Source organism: Gossypium arboreum, chromosome 10 (assembly GCF_025698485.1).
Source record: "Gossypium arboreum isolate Shixiya-1 chromosome 10, ASM2569848v2, whole genome shotgun sequence".
NCBI classification, from domain to species: Eukaryota; Viridiplantae; Streptophyta; class Magnoliopsida; order Malvales; family Malvaceae; genus Gossypium; species Gossypium arboreum.
The window spans coordinates 23,463,207-23,485,942 of record NC_069079.1 but is presented as its reverse complement, the minus strand read 5'-3'; the positions used below and the strand labels follow the sequence as shown (position 1 = coordinate 23,485,942).

Genomic DNA, 22,736 nt, shown 5'->3' with positions numbered 1-22,736 from the left:
CTTATTATTTTAAAGGCATTTGTTAATTTTTTTATTATTTTAGAAGCATTTGCTTGTTAAGTTGCATTTATCTTAGTGTTATTTAAGTCTACATATTTTTTAAAATTTATTTTTAATTTGTTGGGAAATATTTATTTTGATATTTTTTGTATTTTTGATGTATTATATATATTTAAAAATAATATAAAAAATTAATCTGGTGGTCGGGCTAGCCCGGGTTTTAATATTTTTATCCAGGTCGGGCTTAGACAAAATTTTAGGCCCATTTTTTGGGCCCAGCCAGTTCGAGCCCAATAAATGGGCATGATTTTTAGTTGAGCCCGGCCCGCCCGCCCATGAACACCTCTAGAAGGGACCAATGTAGCAATTAGTCCCTAATAGTTGGTGTTGGACGGCAATGGTATTAAAATGATAAAAATATTAAGTTTTTAATGGCAAAATGGTTATTATAAAGAAATTAAATAAATAAATTGTAAGAAAAAAACCTTTCTTCTTCATTTTTACTTCTCCCATAGCCGAAATCACCTTGAAATGGTAGCTTGAGAATCGAATAAGCATAGAAACCTTGCATGTAATTGAAATTTTTGCCCATTTCTTGTAATTTTTATGTTTTGGAGATCGTTGAAATTAGGTCCAGCTAGCCCGTACCTTCGTTTTTGAATCTATTAAAAATTTTAAAAGTACCCATTGATGAATCTTGAATGTTTTTGTTGATAAACATGTATTTGAAGCTTTAGTTGTATTGTTTGATGATTTTGTGAAGTAATTTTTGTTAAATTTTGATTTTAGGGCTAAATTGTGAAAATGTCAAAATTTTAGGGTTTAATAGTAAATTTGATGTTTATTAGGGACTATTTAAGGGCCTAATATATTCGTATGGAATATTAACTTGAGAAATTTGATGATTTTCGGGTTAAGGGACTAAATTGCAAAAGTTATAAAAGTTAAGGGTAATTGTGTAAATTTGAAAAATAAAAAAGGTATAAAATGTAATGTGAATTGGAAGGTGAAATGTAAGCTAATAATTAAAGAATTTTATATTTTAGATCAAGACCTAATTGATTCTCGTGGAAAAGGAAAAATTACAGAATAGTCCCTAAGCTTCTGCAACTACTGCAATTCAGTCCAGGTAGGTTCGTACAGTACATAACTTAACATTTTTATAGAATGTTTGATGATAAGATGTAATGTGTTAATTACATTTGATTATAAATGTTGTAAGTTATTTGATAAAAATTGTTGAAATTCTATATTTGGATCGGATTGAACGCGGGATAGAATACAGTCGAGATATGGTGTGTTATGGGGGGTTGGAGTGGAGCCGGTTTTGGAGTGATATATATATATATATATATATATATATGTTTTCTGAGTAAACCGAGGTTAAGCATTTGTTGCGAACACTCGTGTTATACTTTCTGTTTTGGTGTGTTTCAGTTGGATTAGCTCTTCGGACCCACTAGTTTGTTTCAGATGGATTAGCTCTTATAAGCATTGGTGTGTTTTGGATGGACTAACTCTTGTGAGCATCTGGTGTATTTTGGTGGGATTGTCGATGTACTCTTATCCGTAAGTCGTTCATCAAGTTGAAAATCTCAGTAAGGTATATTGTTTAAAGATTTTGATGGATTTTTGGTAAATTTGAGTATTGAATTGAACTTTTATGATTTACGGGTTGAGAATGTGGATGGCAGGAACCATTCATGGTCGTATTATTATTATTTGATTTGTTGTACTCACTTCGATAAGATTTATCGTTTTAATATGTCGAACTTACTAAGCTTCATTGAGCTTACTGTGTTATTTGTTGTTCTTATAGATACTCGGAAGGTTGGACGATCGGACCGAAACTCAAGTCACATTATCCATATATTTTGGTAGTTTTTGGAATGTTTATTTCGGACTATATGGCATGTAATAGGCTAGTATATCATTACTAATGTTCTAGGATATGTAAAATGTTAAGTATGTTCTTATGTGTAAATTGCTAACTTATATGATACTTGTGAATGAGGTAAGATGTTCCAATGCAAATATGAATGATATGTGTTAATGACATGTTGTGTTTGAGGTGCCTATGATAGGTACATTGGTTAGGTGTTAGATTTGATGAATTGATAAGTTGTGTTTGATGTTTTATTTTGATGTACAATTGTATATACTTGTGGTATCAATGAGGATACATTGGTTAGGCACTTAGGATGTTGTTTTGGCATGTTTTTTGCTTGATTAATGTCACTTTGAATAGGCCTTTTGGTTAGTAAATGGTTTACTTAGAGTCTAAGTAAGTTTGAATTCGTAAACTTGTTGATTAAGGTTCATTTTGGGTCCACAGGGCCTGAGACACGGGCGTGTGACTCAGCCGTGATAGACACACGGCTTGGCAATACAGTCATGTGTCATTTTTTGATTTCTTAGGGTGAAAGTCAATTAGTTACAAGTCCTAGCACATGGACGTGTGGGGAAATTTCGAGTGTTACACAGCTTGGCACATGGGCGTGTGACATGGTCGTGTGACCCAACTCAGTGAGTTACATGGGTGAGGACATGGGTTGGGACATAGCCGTGTGTCCCTAGTTCGATTGTTACACAGCTTGAAACACATGCGTGTGTCTTAGCCGTGAGACCCCTATTTTGCAAATTTTTGCAACTTTTTCTCAAATTTTTTTAATGTTTTTAATTTAGTCTTGAATCGTTTCTAAGGTATTTTTAGGGCCTCGAGGGCTCGATATAGGGATGAAATGTGTATGTATAATTGACTTATGATATGTTTATGATAATGAATAAATTTATGTTTAAATGTTCTATTTTTATGCCAATGCTTTGTAACCCTAATTCGGTGACGGATATTGGCTAAAGGTGTTACACAGTCCCTATGGATTCGACCTTACTGCTCTATATTTCTATATAGTATTATTTTATCGTAAAATTTATATTTGCTGGTTTTGACACCCATAAATGATTTTCATATCCATTTGGTGTAACTCTAAATCATAATGGTTCACTAATGTCATAATAACTATTAAATAGTCTCTATTAGAGACTGTTGAGAATGTCTCTTTATAAATAAATCCATTCTTTTGAATGCAACTTTTGGCAACAAATCTGTGATATCTATAACAACCTGATTTTTAATCGGTGTTGAGAAATGCAGTTTCGAAGCTAAAATTCATAAATCAAATAAATGGAATTGTTAATCGAGAGATATTTGTGTTAAGTATGAATTTATAATATTTTTTTATGAAGTAATTTAATCCGGAAAATTATAAGGATCAAATTGAGAAGTGGATCTAAATTGCTATTAGACCAAGGTTATTTTATGGTTAAATTATTAAGGTGATCATGGCCATTAAAAAGCACCAAATGATTTGTAATTAAATATTAGCCATTGATTAGATTAATTAAAAGTTAATTAAGGTTAAATTATATGTTAATGACATGTATATAAAGCTTGTAGCGAGAGAGAGGAAAACCAAAATTTTCATCATTGGTATCATCTATTGCCATCTCTAAGAAAAAAAGAAGAAAATAATTGGTTTTCATCCTCCCATGACCAGCCATTTATTCTAAGGTAAATAAGCTTGTTCTTTGATAATTTTCTTGGATTTTTAAGGATGAAAGCTTGGTTTAACCAACCCATTGTTTAATTTTTGCTATTATGTGAGTTAGTTGATGATGCCATCACTATAGCAAAACTGACTTTTAGCGGCGTTTGAACAAAAAATGCCACTATAGATCGAGCATTAGCGGCGCTTTTTAAAAAAATACCGCAAAACTTATGCTTAACGCCGTCATTTTAACTAAGCTTCAGTGGCATTAGCGGTACTTTTTAAAAAATGGCGCTAATGCTCTATCTTTAGCGGCGCTTTTTAACAAACACCGCTAATGCTCGATCTTTAGCGGCGCTTTGAGAAAACGCCGCTAAAAATTTTGCACAACGCCGAGCTTTTAGTGGCTTTAGCGGCGCTTTTTTTAAAAAACGTTTCATCTGTCTATTTATAATTTAACTGGTTTATTTGTATTAAAATACAATTTATTTTTAATTGAATATTTAAATTCTTCAAAAAAATAATGACATGTAGAAAAATTTGAAAGTAAAAACATAGAAAATATTTGTTAAAAATGAAAAAATTAAAATACTATTATTTAAAATAATTTTAAAGATTTTTGGTATATGGCTGATTGTTTTTAATTTATATGTTAAATATTTTCTTATATAATTGTAAAATAGATAGTATTAATTTTAAAATATTGAATTAATTATCATTCTACTTTAGGGTTTACGGTTTAGGGCATGTGGTTAAGGGTTTAAGGTTTATGAGTTACTATTTTAAGGTTTATGGATTATGAGTTTAGGGATTATGGTTTAAGGGTTGGGGATTAAGGTTTAGGGGTTAGGGGTTAGGGGTTAAGGGTTAGGGGTCTAGGGTTAAGTGTTTATGTTTTAGGATTTAGGGTATAAGAATTAGGGATTAGAAGTTTAAGGTTTAAATTAATTAGTGTTTATTAATTTATATGATAAATATTTTCTTATATAATTGTAAAAGAGATAAGATTAATTTTAAAATATTGAATTAATTATTATTATAGTTTAGGGTTTACGAGTTAAGGTGTATCGTTAAGGGTTTAAAGTTTATGAGTTACTATTTTAAGGTTTATGGATTATGGTTTACAAATTGGGGTTTAAGTTTTAGGAGTTAGGGGTTTAGGATTAATGGTTTATATTTTAGGATTTTAGGGTTTAGGGATTAGAGATTAGGGTTTAGGGTTTGGATTAATTAGTATTTTTAATTTATATATTAAATAATTTCTTATATAATTGTAAAAGCGATAATATAAATTTTAATATTTTAAAATTATGATTATAGTTTAAATTATTTAAGAGATAATAGATAAACTTTATATATATTAAATGGTTTAGGATTTAAAGTTTACTTGAGATTTGTTAAATGATGAAATTTTATACAACTAATTAATACTTTTATTTTCAAAATATTTAATCTAAACTATTTGATATATTTAAATATTAGATTAAAAATGATAAATAAAAAAACATTGATAACAAAAAAATGAAATACAAAAATAAAAATGAAATATAAAATGGAGATTAGTGGTGTTTTTATAAAAAACGCCGCAAAAATCATTTTACTTAAAAAATGATGCATTTTTATCCCCAAATTCCCCCCTGAAACCCCAAAAATTTCCCCTAAAATCAGTATCCTCAAAACACCCTTTCTCTTTGTTGCTTTTGCTACTTTAAGCTCCTCTTCTTCTCAACTACCCTCATCAACATCAGTAACTCTTGAATTGAACAATAACGCTAGAAGCAAAGCAAATGGAGAGTGAGATTATCTTTGTTGCTCGTTCTTCTGTATTTGCTTCTTTTTTACTCCCTTCACCGGACTCTCTCTCGTTTTATTTTATCTTTTTTTTTTTTTTTATCTTCAAGCTATTTATATAAGAAATATTGAACCCGATAAAAGAAGAAGAAGAAGAAGAAGAAGAAGTTAGAATGAGCAGCCGTGGAATCTTCGAGTGAGCTCGATAGGCTACACTTTTTCGAGCAAGCTCGTAAAATTTTCGAAGCTATTTATGCTTCCAATCCTCTAGATGCCGACGTTGGCTTCCTCCTTCTGTTGATCCGTTTTTCTCTTCTTCTTCTTCTTCTTCATCTTTTTTTTTTCAATTAAAATTGATTTTTGGCTAATTTGTATTTATTGTTTGCAGAACTTAACAAGATGGGCTGCAGCTTTACTTGAGTTGTCTTAGTTTCAAAGCGTTCCAGATTCACAGAATATGATTCAAGGTTCTCATAATATATATGCACATAATAAATTTAATTTCGTTCATTAGTAATTCAAATATTAATTTTCTTGGTTACTAAAAATTAATTGTGAATAGATGCTATTTCGAAGCTAGAGGAGGCTTTGTCGATTAACCCTAAGAAGCATGATGCTTTATGGTCTTTGGGAAATGCTCAGACTTCTTTTGCATTTTTGACTAACAAGGAAGATGAGGCCAGCCTTACTTGAAAAGGCACTCAATATTTCCAACAAGCGTTGATGAGGTTTTTCTTTAGTTTTGTTTGGCTAAAGTATCAATTCTGCATTTATGGATGGATCTATAGATTCAATGCTTGAATGCTCTTTTTTTAACTTGGTAGCTTTGTATTTGTAGGATCCCAGCAATGAAATTTACCTGAAATCTTTGGAAACATCTGCTAAAGTAGGTCTCTCTCCATACTTGGTATGATTTATTCTTTAAATAATGCTTATATTTCATTATTTATGCCTTAACTCATAACTCATAACTTATAACTCACAATAGAATTCTTATTTTTTTGTGTTTATCCTTTACCAGCAAAGGCCGTAGAAGATATGGTGTTATTCAATGTGATCCACTAGTTCGCAAAGGACTTGAGAAAACTGTAAGTAGTCTTTAATAGATGGCACTTAACAAGCATTCCATTCATAAACAGTAACCCCCTTGAATAAATTTTTCTACTTGAAAGCATATGGATATTCTAATATCGCTTGTTAAAAGAACTCCAAGAAACCAATTAGAGCTTGTTTTTGAGGTTTGAAATCCTTGAGATTTATATTTATATCTCTATGTTCTACACTTCCAAGTGTCGGCTTATTTCGTTTAATTTAATATGTAATTACATATTTTATTCATTTTTATGAATATTTATTAAATATTATATTATTATTTTTATATAAGATTGTTGTTTTAATTATATAATTGAATAAATGTATAAGTTTGAGCTTAAAACTGTTGTTAGTTTTGTGTTATAATTTATTCCAAAGTTAATTTTTTACCCAGAACATGCTCTGTATTTATTATTTTGTTCGTTGAAACAACTCCTTAATTTTTTAAGTTTAGTTTAGATAAGGTTGAGATTATAAAGAATTATGAAGAAGATATCACCATTGGGTTAGGTTGACGAGTGTGCAGGTCCACAAGCATGAACTATTTGGCAAAGAAAATATCAGAAAGAAGAGGAAAAAGCAGCAGGGGAGGGGGCAGAGGAGAAGCATGTTCTTTGTCTATTATTTTGGTTTTGTTGTAGACTTTTCTACAATCAGTAGGAATAATAATAATACGCGTTGTTTTGTCGGCTTTTTTTCTCTAGTGTTGTTTGAGCTAAGTTGGAAAATTCAAACCAAAGAAAGAACTGAAATGTATTGAATACTGCAAAGCTGTTGGCCACCAAGTAATTTAATGTAATCAGACCTAATCCTTACATTCACACTAAGCTTCTATTTTTAACTGATTACGAGGCATGAAATTAAGCTGCCCCTTCTTTACTTTCTATTTCATACTCAATGATTTATGCCTTTCTTTGTCACTTATTGCCATCTATTCTTTTCTTTATGCATCCTAACACTGTAGATATGTGTTGTTGTATCTACCTACCTGTCCTTTTTTTCTTTCTATTTCAGCCGAACGTGAAACAATGACAATGAGAAAGTGTTAAAAGCACATGGAGCAAAACAACAATGTGAAACTGTTAAAAGAACTCCAAGGAACCAATTAGAGCCTATTTATGAGGTTTGAAATCTTTGAGATTTATATTTATATCTCTATGTTCTACACTTCCAAGTGTCGGCTTATTTCATTTAATTTAATATGTAATTACATATTTTATTCATTTTTTATGAATATTTATTAAATATTATATTATTATTTTTATATAAGATTGTTGTTTTAATTATATAATTGAATAAATGTATAAGTTTGAGCTTAAAACTGTTGTTAGTTTTGTGTTATAATTTGTTCCAAAGTTAATTTTTTACCCAGAACATGCTCTATATTTATTATTTTGTTCTTTGAAACAACTCCTTAATTTTTTATACTAATTGTTCCTTGAAATAAATCATCTCGTTATGTGCACAAGTATTTAAATGTTCATGATAGCAGCTGGTATTTTTTTTTTTTTTTGCAAGAGAAATTATAGCTCTAATTAATTTATATGGAGGACAAAATGAAATGAAAAAGGTAGAAAGAAAGGAACTCTAGCTGTCTCTAGTCCCTACTAAATTTCAGTGCTCTACTAGTCCTTTTGGCAATTTAGGAACATTTTGAGCTAGCCTTTAAGTATTGAAAGCATGCCCTATTTTTCTTGACTTATTGTCTTGCAACGTTTAGATATTTTGTTGTTTTTATTAATTAGCACTAGCAATGATCTTCGTTTTCAAATTTCAACATCCTAATAACATGGTTTATCAGGTTTAGGTAAGATCAATCATTGGTGGTTTAATCTTGCTGTTTCGGGTTGGAAGAACTGTATGAAAGAAATCAGTTAAATTGCTGCTGTTAATGAGGTCCGAAAGTGAGTAAATTGATGTTTGAAATATCTTTGTATGATGGATTGAATGCTGCTGTATATTGTTGCTCATTACCGAATTAATGCTGAAACTAAGCTAATTAAATGGTGGATAATTTGCTGTCGATTATGATGGAAATGACTATTAAATGTTTAAAATTCCTCTTATTTAATTGATGGCTACTGTTTTTTAAGTGCTGCAAATTGAAGTGTTTAAATGTTGTAAATTGAAGTGCTTAAATGTTGTAAATTGAAGTGTCTGGAAATTGAGATGTTTTATCGCTGTAATTGAGTTGTATAAATGTTGTTAATTGAGATGTTAAAGTGCTGCAAATTGAAGTGTTTAAATGCTGTAAATTGAAGTGCTTAAATGTTGTAAATTAAAGTGTTTTAAGTACTACAAATTGAAGTGTTTAGTTGCTGGAAATTGAGATGTTTTATCGCTGCAAATTGAAGTGTTTAGTTGCTGGAAAAAAGATCTCTTTTCCTGCAATTTTGTAGTTAACAGATTTAGGTTTCACGTTACATTATTTTGTATGTTGTAGGTACATATTATGCACAGCCTTTTCAACTACTTCTGTATTAACAGACTAGAGTAGTTTACAAAAATCCTTTAGACACTTTCAGACTATTTAAATCTATAATATTTTTTCCCCTCTGTTTGTAGGTTCATTGACATCTTGTCCTGATGAGAGTGTAGTTTATGAAGCTTTAAACTTTGCATTGTCCTTCGAGGTATTAGAATTCCTAGTTCAAAACTTAGCAATTTGTCTTTTATAAAAGACCTTTGCATTGTCAGTGTTGTTTAGGTTCGCAAACAAGATGCTGTATTTCGACTTGCTGTTAGTAAAGGACTTGCTGTTAGTAAAAGACTTGCTGTATTTTATTTATATCTTTATATTTAATCTAATTTTTATTATTTATTTTAGTTTTGATTCTATATTTTTATTTTTATTTTAATATTTAATAACTCGAGTTCTAACTTTTGGATTTTAATTGTGTTATTAATTTATTATTTTAAATTCTAAATTTGAATTCATCAATTTTTATATTTAGTTTTAAAGTTAAATTTTTCATAGAAAATTTAATTTGATAATGAATTTTAATAGAAAATTTTTATATTTATATCATGGATATTATTCTTCTCAATATTTTGATAATGAATTTTAATTTTTCATTACTTTTATAATATTTTATAATATATATTTTTTAAAATTTCATGACCTTTAGCGGCGTTTGTGGTAAAAGCGCCGCTAAAGGTTAGGACCTTTAACACGTTTTTTTAAATAAACGCAGTAAACTTTAGCGGCGTTTTTTGTGGCACTTGTAAAAACGCCGCTAAAGGCCAAAAAAAACGCCGCTAAAAGTCTGTTTTCTTATAGTGCATGATAAAGAACACTTAGAGTTTGAACTTGAAATCATCATATGTTTGGTTGAATAAGCTTAGATATGTGAAGAACATGTTTGAAATATGGTGGGAGTTATTGAATTAAGCTTGATTTAAGTTTAAAGTTTATAATTAATTATGCGTTAATAGGAAGCAAATTGTAAGGAATGAAAATTTCTGGAAATAAATGATATGGATTAATAGATTGAGGTCCTTAGTGAATAAATACGAAGTTAGATTTTGGTTTGATGGAGCAAATAACGACATACGCGCATGTCAAACATTAATGTTAAAAAGGACTTAATTGTAGGGTGTACAATTATGCTTGATTGTTGGTTATGCTTTTATTGAATATGAACTAATATTATCTTGAAAATGAATTAATGTATGTAGCTAACGGCAAGGTTGAAACATTGAGGGACAAAGACAAAATGGACGACGAATAGCGAAATCGATTTGTGCTAGCGCAATTTGCCTTTTTTACATATATCTACTAAGTAGTTAATCTTATAATAATGTTAGTGATAAATGATAGTTTGAAATTGATAGATATGCCTCAATGAGTGCAAACATGGAAGAATCAAAATATAATGTTTAAAATGATGATAGTTTACTAATGATGGGTGTGTTATTTACATGTAATGATTTTTAATAAAAATAAAATAAATAATAACTAAATGTTCATTATTGAACAACGGACATGGATGATTAATTGGTGATCAAGTATAAATGGACTTAATATATTTGTAATATAAAATGAATTAAATTGTATCATGATAAATTTAATTGACTATGATAACACTTATTGTTAAGACAGATAGGTAGATGTATAAGATATGATTGAGACTATGAAAGTATAATGAAATGAATAAAGTAATGTTTGTCATAAATTCCCACCCTTTCATGAATATAATTGAGCAAATAAGTCTATTGATTTTTAGTGATAAATGATACTTTAAATATGTTTGACTATGTTTTGGTGAGCTTTAGTACATTTGAAAATTTTCCAGGTATTTACATATGGACCTTACTATGAAATTATGATGTTAAACACTATGCCATTATGATGAGTAATATGTGAAATTATGTATTCTTGTTGATTAAATATTTAAAATGATATTGAGAAAATGATATGTGTATGGTAAGTATAAGAGATCGGAACTATGAAAATTGGTTTAATAAAATTATCCACAAATTACATTAATACCTTTTATGTATTGTCCTCAATGGTTTTTGCACGCTAAGTAAAATGGAAGCAAATATTGGCTCATTGGTTATCTAATGTTTAACTAACACTAAGCAGTATTATGTGGTTGGATTGTAATATAGAAAGACATCTTGTATTAGTAGATGAACCTAAGCATGTCCTTCGTCTAATCAGAAATGAGCAAACCGATTGAAAGACTAATGGGTTTGGATGGGCGGTGGGGTGTGTTTAGCTTAATTTTTGTCTCACGTTACAGTATTGCTACAATATCTGATTTTACAGCCACCGCTGTTTTTACACTAATTGTAGGTAAATGCATCTCCCTTCTAAACCCACCCTAATATATTGTCTATCTAGTCTAATTGTGGAGATGTTTTGTCTTGAGCATCGATACGGATGACTCCTAGAAGATAGAAACATAAATATGCATGACTGGACTAATATTACATCAGACTAATTGTTCCTACAACAATAAGATGCCCCAAATATTCAAATTGTGTGGTGCCAAAATTGCATTTACTTTTCTTTGCATACAAAGCTTCTCGTAGGTGTCTGAGGTGTTCTGACAAATCCCTAGAGTACACTAGTATATCATCAAAAAAACTAGGACTGATATTCTTAACAACTTCTTAAAAATATAATTCATTAATGACTAAAAGTTTGAGGGTGTATTGGTTAAGCTAAATGACATCACTGTAAACTCGTAGTGCCCTTCATGGGTCTTAAAAATAGTCTTTTATATGTCTTTTTCGCTCATTCTGATCTGGCGATAGCCTGATCTCAAATCTAATTTGGATAAGAATGAAGCTTAACCCAACTTATCAAGTAGTTCCTCAATAATAGGTATAGGAACCTGTCTTTGATGGTTAGTTGGTTGAGTTGTCTATAATCAATGAACAACCTCCAACTACCACCCTTCTTTTTCACCATCACAATAGGTGACGCAAATGGACTGTTACTATCCTTGATCACTCTAACCTGTAGTATTTCTTGGACAAGTTTTTCTATCTCAGCCTTCTGAATTGCTGGATACTTGTAGGGTCTCACCTTCACCACTTGAATTTCAACAATCAAGGGAATTCTATGATCTTGTAACCGAACAAAAGGTTAAAGGTGTTCGAAACGCATCGTCAAACTCGACAATGAGTGTTTGTAACTCTGGTGTTAAATGAGAATGAAACAAGGACAAGGATGTTTGTTGGCATGAAGCAAGCAACATGGGACATGGACCAAGACCTGCCAAACTGAAACACTTGGACAACTAACCCCCTAATAACAACTGCAAACTTCCAAGAAAAATTCCTTGAAGAATATGAGTTTGACCATAGTAATCAAATTGCATCCTCAAAGAATAAAAATTCCAAATGATGAAACCTAGGGACAAGAGCCACTGGATACCTAACACAAGGTCACATCCCTTCACTGGAAGTATCAGGAAATCAGTACTGAAACTAGAGCCCTGTGCTTCCCATTGTACATATCGACAAAGTCCCTAGGTAGAGAGTCTAACTCCATTAACTACCATAAGTGTCAGTGGAGTAAATTGTTTTACTGGATTATTCAATCTCTTAGCCATCTTGGGGTCCAGGAACTTGTGTGTACTTCTAGAGTCTACCAAAACAATCACTTGACCTTGGCCAATGAGAAACCCATTATATTGTGCTCTTGAGACCCTTAAAGAGTACGTAAGGACAAATTTGAAGTAGTAGGTTTTGTTTCTTGGTCTCATGGCTCCAATTGTTCTTTGCAATACTAGGATTCTTCAGAAGTTGGGCTCTTGACATCACATTCACAATCTTGTGGAGTCTCTATTAATAGTTGGAACAACTGTGACTTGGCATATTTATGGCGTAGTGTGTACTTGGAAGCATACTAGAAACAGTTATTTTTTTCTCCTCTTATGCATTTCAGCTTGGGATGGAGATTTGACGAGAGTTCTTTGCCCCACAGGGTGAGTAGACTGTCCTCCAACTCTTGTTGATCCATTAGAATACTAATGCACTTTGGTATTAGGAAGTAGTAGCTTAAGTTGTCCTATACCACTACCTATAGCAAAACTTTTCCTCGATAAACCTGTCAAGATGCCTCCTACTTGTCTAGCTAGAAAATACCCCTCAACCAAGGTCTAAGGTTTAAATAACCTTAAGTACTGACCAATCTCGGGCTTCAAGTCACTTATAAAGATACTCAAGGCATAAATCTCTGGCAGATGTAACTGATTTAGTAACCTTACAAAGCTGTCATGGAGAAGATCCACAGATCCTTGCTGTTTGGGGGAAACCAACTCAAACAAACATTGGATTCAGGAAGGTGTTAGACCCAAACCTTTCTTGCAACCCTCGAGCATAAGTCTCCCAAGTTAGTTGATACAAACCTCCTTACCTCTACACAAAGAAATGGTGCCAATCCAAGGCTTTCCCATCCAAATTAAAAATCACCATTCTAACCTTAGCTAGGTCTCCCACACACTCAGCTTCAAAAACTTACTCAAGCTTGGCCCACCAACACCTAAAATCTACCCTATCAAAATGTGGACAATCCAACCTAAAGGGTTTGTCTGCTGGTTCGATGCATGCTGATTGAGGAGATGTATTCATATGTCCTAAATCTGGCATAAGAGACATAACTAGATGCTCTTTTGATGGAAACCCTGAGGGAGGGCCCCCTAAGATACCTTTTCCCTTGTCTAACCCAACTTCCACACACTAGCAGATGATTACTGTCCCAAATACTACTTAAAGAGTGAATGAAGTTCTGAACGAATCTTACTTTTGACATTTTCATGGAAGCCTTTCAAGTGTGAGTCGATTTTGGTTCCTCCAACTGCAATTGAGATAGCTCCGGCTGCAACAATCCCATATCTTTCTGAAGCCTGGTGGTGAAGCCTTTGTTGGCTATGAGGACTGAGTAGCTTTGATACCTTTGTAACAAAAAGAACATAAAATTTGTAGAAAATCCTTAACAACCATTTTACTACCTGATTAGTGCCTTAAATGTGTGGAATAACGATTTTAAAACAATGTGGCATCTATTAGTCTAGGTGTCTAAAACCGCATCGTATTACTTAAACAATTGCTAACATCAAAACGAGTCGTTTTGTGAACAACTCGTCCCCAACAAAATGCTCCGTATTCATAAAAATAAAAGACCTAAAACGCAATATTTTACAACGGATAGAATAACTAAAAATAACAGAATATGCTCAACTGGTGCTCGACTGCTGATAGAATATTCTTCCACAACCCTCTAACTTTAGATTTCAATCAAAATTTCTTTTCATTTTTATAAAATTTTAATAAATATATTCATTTAAGTAATTTTTAATTTTTTTTGCTATTTATAATACATACTTTAATCAAAAGTCTAAAAATAACGTGACCTGCGGAAAAGAAATTCTGAGGCGACAGAGGGACAAGGTGACAGCAGAATAGAAGTTGTATCCCGTGCTCTCCGCGGTTGGAGTGAGTTTCCGACTTTCACATTTCCCAATTTCCGCTTAAATTTTTTTAGTTGGTTTAATTTTGCTTTCAGTCCCTATACTCTTTACCCTTTAAAATTTCAAGAATGAAATCTAATTATAAAACCATCTTTGTTTTCTTAAACACACATTTAAAATAGAAAAACTGGCTGACAAACCAATAAAAATAGAGTTGAAGAATTGTGTAACTCCAAATTCAGAAAAATAATATTTTTATTTGCTTATTTTGTGGGACTGAGTAATTTATAAAGGAGTTTGAAAGAATGGAAGCAGAATTAGACTTATTTTACTCATTTCACAAGGAAAAAGAAAAAACAGAGCAAAAAGTTTAAAAGATTTCATTTGGGGCGCCAACTAAAAGGCGACAGAAAACCCTAGAAAGTGATTAGGATTTGTAAATAAAAAAGAAATCCAGTTTCCTTTCATACATTAGAATCTGAGACCCACACTAGATCAACTCATTACAAGACTCTGTCCGTAACAACACCTGTCAGATCTGCTCGCATTCAAACCCTTCCTTACCTTTCCTTTGCCTTTCTAATAATACTATCTTTCAAAACATTTTATGGCTTTTTGTTTCTTTCCATCTGAATTTATGGATGAGAAGAATGAGATAGAAATGTAGAGTGTTTAAAAGTTTTTTTTTAGTGGGTTGATTCTTGTTTAGCTGATTTGAGGCCGGAAGAAGAAGAAAGAAAATGTCAGATTTGAGAATGCCTGATCCAAGTAGGCTGCACTTGAAGAAGGAGCTGACTCAAATCCGGAAAGCTGCTCGAGTTTTGCGAGATCCTGGGACCACTTCTTCTTGGAAATCCCCTATCAATTCCTCTAGATCTGTAGCAGCAGCAGTAGCGGCAGGTACAGGATCGACTTCTACTTTTACTGCTTCAAGAAATCATTTAGGTAGTGAAAGTTTAAGTAGGTCAAATGGGAATGCTCATTTGGATTTATCTTTGTTACCTTTTAGAGTTGAAAGCAATGGTCATGGTCGTATTACTAATAGTAATGGCAATGAGAAAGATAAGAGGGTTTTCCTTTATAATTGGAGGAGTCAGAAATCTTCATCAGTAAATGTGGATGATGATGGGGAGGATGATGATGATTTTGATGATGGGGATGATGGGGATCAGTCCTCTTCTTGGATTCAAGGTAGCGTGGATGAAAATAGCTTGAGCGATGCCAGGAAATGTGGGGATTCTAAAAGTGATACCTGTTTGGGTGAGAGTCGATCTGCTTCAATGTTGTTCAGGTGTAGAGATGCCAATCTCGTCTCATTGGTCACACCATCAGCCAAAAGAATGTTGGGGGCCAACAAGAATAGTAAGAAAAATGGTTCCAATTTTGATGTTTTTTCTAGATACGAACAAAAAAAGAATGGTGTTAATAGAAATTCAGTTTACTCCAGAAAATTGCTCAAGGCTCATCCTGCATTGGCTTTAAGTTTAGGAAGGGATGATTCTGTTGATCAATCTGATGACACTGAAGATTATAGTAATTCCGAGGATTTTCGCAAGATATCAGGGGCATCTCCACTGCTTCTCAAGCTCAAGCCTAAGAACTGGCCACATCCATCCTCTAGGTTGTTGAAGGCTGACAGAAAGGAAGATTCTTCTTATTCTTATAGCACTCCTGCGTTGTCAACTAGTTCTTATAACAAGTATTTCAACCACAACCCAAGCGTTGTTGGCTCATGGGATGCGACCACGACTTCATTGAATGATGGAGATGACGATGTGGATGACCCTTTGGATTTGCCAGGTCAGCAAGGATGTGGGATTCCTTGTTATTGGACAAAGAGGACCCCAAAGCATAGAGTGGTTTGTGGGAGTTGTTATTCTCCTTCTCTCTCTGACACTTTAAGAAGGAAAGGAAGTAGCATTCTCTGCGGAAGTCAATCCATGTACCATAGACATAGACGATCATTATCACTTTCCAATAAGCGGAAAAATGCTTTGAGAAGCGCTCAAGGTGTTCTCCCATTGCTTAGCAATAGTGCTGATGGAAGAGGCGGGTCATCCATTGGAACCAGGTGCAGTGATGATGAGCTCTCTACAAACTTTGGAGAGCTTGATTTAGAGGCCCTGAGTAGATTGGATGGAAGGAGATGGTCATCAAGCTGTAGGAGTCAAGATGGGTTAGAGATTGTAGCTCATACTGGAGAAGCTGAGGAGGAGGGTACGCCAGAAAATATTAAGAGCTTAAGTCAGAAATACAAACCAATGTTCTTTGATGAACTGATTGGGCAGAATATTGTGGTACAATCACTTATGAATGCTGTTTCAAAGGGAAGGATTGCCCCCTTTTATCTTTTCCAAGGTCCCCGTGGGACTGGAAAAACATCAACTGCCAGAATTTTTTCTGCTGCTTTGAATTGTCAGACTACTGATGATGATAAGCCTTGTGGCTGTTGTACAGAATGCACTGAGTTCACTTCTGGGAAACGCAGGGAGTTTTGGGAATTTGATAGCACCAATAGAAGAGGAATTGATAGAGTTAGGTATCTTCTGAAAAGCCTGTCAACGGGGCTTGCTTCAAGTTCATCTCGATATAAGGTTTTTGTTATTGATGAGTGCCATTTGTTGCCCTCTAAGATATGGCTGGCATTGCTAAAATTCCTTGAAGATCCTCCACCACGTCTTGTGTTCATATTCATAACAACTGATCTTGACAATGTTCCACGTACTGTGCAATCACGATGTCAGAAGTATCTCTTCAACAAAATAAAAGATTGTGATATCATGGCCAGGTTGAGGAAGATGTCTGCTGATGAGAATCTTGAGGTTGAATCAGATGCATTAGATTTAATTGCATTGAATGCAGATGGTTCACTTCGTGATGCAGAAACAATGCTAGACCAGCTAAGTTTGTTGGGTAAAAGAATCACTGCATCTCTTGTAAATGAACTTGTGAGTATGCTTGAAAATGCTTCCTTGTCACAGCTATTTCATTTTCAGGTTTTAGTTGGTCATTTCATGATTGCTATAAAATTATGGTTAGTAGAATAACATATTGGAATATAGTATGTTTGCCAAGTCTCATTTATAAGGAGAACTATAATGTTCAGAGTTTGTAATAATTTTCTACATATGAACAGGTTGAATTATTTGCATTACTTTCTTCCTGCAGGTAGGGGTTGTTTCAGATGAGAAGTTATTGGAACTTTTGGAATTAGCAATGTCATCTGATACGGCAGAAACAGTGAAAAGAGCTAGAGAGCTGATGGACTCTGGGGTTGATCCAATGGTTTTGATGTCCCAATTGGCCAGCCTTATTATGGATATCATTGCTGGAACTTACAATATTGTTGATTCTAAGTACAGTCATTCATTCTTTGGTGGACGAGCTTGTGAGTGTCATCCAATTACTTTGTTTTTGTTTCTTTGGTAACAGAGAAAGCTTTTTTATATGAAAAATGGCACCTCCATATTCTAATTATGTTATAATTAGTTGGATGTACTTAAGTCAGCAGTGGTGATACCAAAAATCATTGTGAAGATCAAAATAACTAGGAAGCAAGAAAAAAGGAAAAAGAAGCAAGAAAAAATCACGTCACAAATAAGATATATCATGGTTTTCTGAAAAAAAATTGACGGACATATAACATGTTGAAGTTTAGTTATTTGGAGCAAAATGAGCCTAAATAGTTGAACTGGATAGGAGTTTAATTCTATACAGTATCTACATGCCCTTTAGTTTGCTTGAATATTGATATCGGTAAACACTTAGAATGTGGTTTCTCCATTGAAGAATAAAATAAACACCTATGCCTTTATAAGCCAAGAAATCTTTTGTAGCTCTAGAGTCGTTCTTATTTTTACCTAATTCTTAGTTCCGAAACTTGAAACTATGCCTCATGTCATTTGGTTTCTTTGTATTTGGAGTAGTCCATTTCTATTCAAATGTCTTTAAGAAGGCCTTACGTGATTTAGTTTCTCTTTACTATTCTATTCATAACCAAAATAAGAAATACCCAACTTTTTTATTCTTACATGCCAATCAAAATCAATTTTGTTCTTAGTCCTGTCAAATAGAAACATTTGAATTTGTTTGCTTCAAGTTGAGGTTTTTGTCTACTGATTAAATCTCTTGTTAACATGTTACAACAGTTGTTTTAGTGTTCTTTTTCACTTTTAGCTATCTTAGTTATTATCATTTAACTAATGCATTAAACCAAGCAATATTTTTAAGTTGTCCTGCATTGCTCTATAAAATGGAGTAGGATCCAATCTGGGATGGAATACACTAGTGCAATAAATGACCTAAATATTGGTATGTGCTTTATGGAAATATGCTTAATTTGTATTTGCTGCTCCTTAGATTGGAGATGCATGTGGTATTTTTTTTATTGTCTTTTTTCCCTATAACTATATAAACTCCCTTAGGTAATATTCAATGACATTGAAGATGTGAAAGAGAGGAGGCTCCTATTGCATTTTCTAAGGGCAAATTTTTTGCAGTGCTTATCATATTTAATCCTATTCTTACACTATTCTTATTATTATTTTGAAATATATCCATGTTGATCTGTGGTGTCTGCTGCAGTGACTGAAGCAGAAGTGGAGAGGTTAAAAGATGCTTTAAAGCTTCTTTCAGAAGCTGAGAAACAACTAAGGGTTTCAAGTGAACGCTCAACATGGTTTACAGCTACTCTGCTACAGCTTGGTTCATTGCCTTCACCGGATCTGTCTCAGTCAGGCAGCAGCCGGAGGCAGAGCGCCAAGACAATTGAGGATGACCTGCAAAGCACTTCAAGGGAAGCTAAAGCTTACAAGCCAAAGTCTGGAACTCAGCGTATGCCTTGGAAATCAACTACTGCATCCTTACAGAAATCTGTGAATGGAAAATCCACTCGTCAGGGAGAATTAGTGTCAAGGATTGATGGTTATGGTTCCAATTCCAAAACTTCACGTGGTCGATATTTGGATGGTAGTGCCACACCTGCTGCATGTGACAATAGTCTAAATGGAAATATGATACTTGCCTGCAGAAATTCTGAAAAATTAGATGATATCTGGGCAAAGTGTATTAACAAGTGCCACTCAAAGACACTGAGACAGCTGCTACTTGCTCATGGGAAGCTTTTGTCTCTTGCTGAAGATGAAGGTAGACTTTAAGTTATTTTGTTTTATTTTGCATATTTCTCAATGATATATAAATTTTCTTGATAAAATTACATCAAATTCTTCACATCAATCTTGCCGTAGTCCACTTGTGAGCAATATATTTCTGAGATAGACCATAAAGGTCTATGATGCATAAATGTTATTACAACAACAAAAGGATGGCAATTCTTACAGGGAGAGATACATTGTAGTATGTGTTATGCCTTCTCTGTAGTATGTTTTGTGTGTTTCCTTCAGGGAAAAATCCTTGACTTTCTAGTCTTTGAAGTTTGTTACACCTATAACAAGATCTGAAGGTTGAATGGATATAAAGTCCAACTAAAATAGTTGGCACATTCCATCTGTATATGTACTTCTACCTATTCCTTTCCATCTCTTATTTCTTTATCCAGATAATTATGTACATGCTAACATCTGTTTGATAGAGAACTTTATGTTTTAGGATAGCATTATATTTTTCTATTTATTTCTTACTCAGTTTTTCTGCTAGCAGGTGTTCTAATTGCATATCTAGCATTTGCGGATGGAGATATCAAGTCGAGAGCTGAGAGGTTTTTAAGCAGTATTACAAACTCTATGGAAATAGTGATGAGACGTAATGTAGAAGTTCAAATAATTCTCTTGGCTGATGTTGGGATTTCTTTAAATCATGCAAATCCAGCTGAGATGCTGGAAAATCTGCAGCAGGTTGAAACTGCTGCCGGAATTGGAAGTGAAAGAAAGGCCATTCCTAAGAATGTACTAGATGGTATTTCTAGTTTAGACTTACATCAGGAGTCGCGTAAGGTATCCAAGGGAAGTTTTAGTGATTTGGAAGGTAAACTGAGAGGAGTACAAGATTGTTCTAATTATTCTTCACAATCTATTGTGAGAACACCTGAATTACTTGCTGAAGGCAAAGATGACATTGACAGCTCAAAGGAGTGTAGGCAAGAGATTCCAATGCAAAGAATTGAATCCATTATACGTGAGCAAAGGTTAGAAACTGCTTGGTTACAGGCTGCTGAGAAAGGCACTCCTGGATCATTGACTCGGTTGAAGCCTGAAAAGAATCAGGTTCTGCCTCAAGAGGTCTATCGTCAAAGTAATTTGGGATCAATGGATTCAGCAGCATTCTCCTCTCAGCAATGGGATGAGGAACTAAACAGGGAGCTTAAAATTTTGAAAACAAATGATGGACAAGAGATTCAGAAGGACCAGCTAGGTAGAAGGGCTGATCATTATCCCATGTCTCCCAGTTTGCTGCACAATAGCACTTTAAGCAAAGAAAACCTGTAAGTCTGCTTGATACCATTACTGGTTTTGCCTATTATTTTTGCCATTTACCAATTCTTTCTTCAAATATTAATTGTTGATTCAAAGATATTTATCTAGTTAGTTTTGTCAGTGCAATAACTGAATAGTGATACTATCATAAAAATGTCATAAAAAGTCTTCATGCTGGGGAACATTCCTGAAACCATTTAGTATTGTAGCGATTTATTACTTTTCACTAGAACTAGAAGCTAACACTATTAGCGGTGTTTGGTTCATGAAATATAAGATTATCTCTAGTAGTAGGATTACCGGAATGTATGACTGCTTAGCACATTACTGGCTATGTTAGATTACCCTGTTTGGCTCATTTGGCTGAGATATAAGATTTTGTTGTTTGGTTGACGAAATTTATGATTACCTAAAAGCACATTTTACTAAATTGTCCTTAATTATAAATAAAGGTGAAAAAGTTATTAAACTGTAGTGAAAGTTAACTATGAAAATATATATAAAAAAAAGACAATAATAATGTACAAAATGTTAAAAGTCTTTCACTTTGTATTTAACGTGAATCACTTTTACTATACCGCAACTAATAGTAAGAATAAGGGATCTGTTTTATGTTTGTTCCAACTGACCGAAATATTTCATTCATTGGAATGCTGTTTTCGCACTGGTTTGATGGTTATTTAATTTCTTTTCTACTTAAAAAGAAATAGGCTACGACTTGTTTTCATGTTGTGTACTTGCTGCTCATTCATGGTTTTTCTTTAGTGGATATGAATCTGGGTCAGGAACCGGAGGATGCAGTGGGCTTTTCTGTTGGAATAACTCGAAGCCCCGGAGAAGGGCGAAGGTAGGCTGTTGCTACCCCTCCCTTGTTTCTGTCAACATATAAAAGCCACAGGATTTGTTTCAAGCTTATGCAAAAAAGACATGATCGTGTTTCTTGTAACAGGTCAAGGGAACACCAGTTCGATCGTGCAGAACTAGACGATTTTCATTGTTTGGCGAGTGTGGGAAATCAAAGAAAATACAAAACAAATGTAGAAGGTAATCTAGAATGTTGAATCTATTGGGTTTCTTGATGTCATTTGTTTCTTTTAGATATAAATATATAAAATATTTATGTATTTAATTTTCCTTTCAAGCCATGTGAGGTTGATGATAGGAAAGTTGATGTAAAGTTTCTGCTGGAATTTGGCAATTGTTTTATTTTAAGCTTCGATCATATTTTTTACGGGTGAATAAGAGATTAGAGGGGAAGTGTAGAAGCTTCAGAAAAGACATATCCATTGAGACATGCTGTAAAACGACCTTTTAAATTTTTCCAACAGGTTTTGGTATTTTGTTTTTTATTTCCAACTTCCAATTTGAGTAAAATACGGAATTCAGTCCCCCAGGGTCTTTAATTATGGTGGATTCATCTCAATTACTCACTACTTACCTAATTATTTTTAATTTTATGATATAAAAATAAATAATTTGTATTTAAAATTGTAAAAGTAACTTAAACATGTTATGTCAATTTATTTTTTTAATGAAATACTATATAATAGTTATTAATTATTTTAAGAGTAAATTCCAGAACTAATTGAAATTAAATTTTTTATTAGTCTAATAATAAATTTAACTCTTTAATATTTACATATTCCATTAATTTGATCTTAAATAAAAATTTAATAAATTTAACTTCAATGTTCACAAAATTTGTATCTTAGTTCAAATTTTAAAAAAATTAATAAGTTTAGCCTCAATATTTATGGGCCGAGTTCAGACAAATTTGAGTTGAACCTAGATAAGAGGCTTTTAAAAATTATCTTTACTTAGTTTGACTCGACCTTGAAGTATATTGACATTTTATTCAATCCTAACCTTACATAAAATAAAGTAATTTGGGCTTATAAGATTAATTTTTCAATAAAAATTTAATTACTTTAAACAATTTTTTTATT

General features: G+C 32.9%; 1 protein-coding gene and 2 long non-coding RNA genes across 4 annotated transcripts; all 3 read left to right on the top strand.

Annotated features, from left to right (window-relative positions):
* The first annotated feature begins 5,188 nt into the window (after positions 1-5,188).
* Positions 5,189-6,022, top strand: LOC128282461 (uncharacterized). The gene is made up of 3 exons (XR_008272735.1): positions 5,189-5,342; positions 5,728-5,806; positions 5,902-6,022. It is a non-coding gene; the product is annotated as an uncharacterized LOC128282461 (long non-coding RNA).
* A 153-nt stretch (positions 6,023-6,175) lies between these two features.
* On the top strand, positions 6,176-8,502 carry LOC108487495 (uncharacterized). The gene is made up of 4 exons (XR_008272734.1): positions 6,176-6,246; positions 6,361-6,427; positions 7,446-7,554; positions 8,233-8,502. It is a non-coding gene; the product is annotated as an uncharacterized LOC108487495 (long non-coding RNA).
* A 5,734-nt stretch (positions 8,503-14,236) lies between these two features.
* On the top strand, positions 14,237-22,139 carry LOC108451910 (protein STICHEL). 2 transcript variants are annotated; one of them, XM_053019980.1, is made up of 7 exons: positions 14,237-14,384; positions 15,050-17,307; positions 17,528-17,747; positions 18,944-19,504; positions 20,018-20,798; positions 21,556-21,637; positions 21,740-22,139. In XM_053019980.1, the coding sequence occupies exons 2-7, from the start codon at positions 15,100-15,102 to the stop codon at positions 21,836-21,838; spliced, it is 3,951 nt and encodes a 1,316-aa protein (XP_052875940.1). In that variant the 5' UTR covers positions 14,237-14,384; positions 15,050-15,099; the 3' UTR covers positions 21,839-22,139. The 2 variants fall into 2 exon arrangements, with proteins under 2 accessions (XP_052875940.1, XP_017605115.1); XM_017749626.2 differs by lacking the exon at positions 14,237-14,384 and having other exon boundaries at positions 15,127-15,259; positions 15,369-17,307.
* Positions 22,140-22,736: the final 597 nt, after the last annotated feature.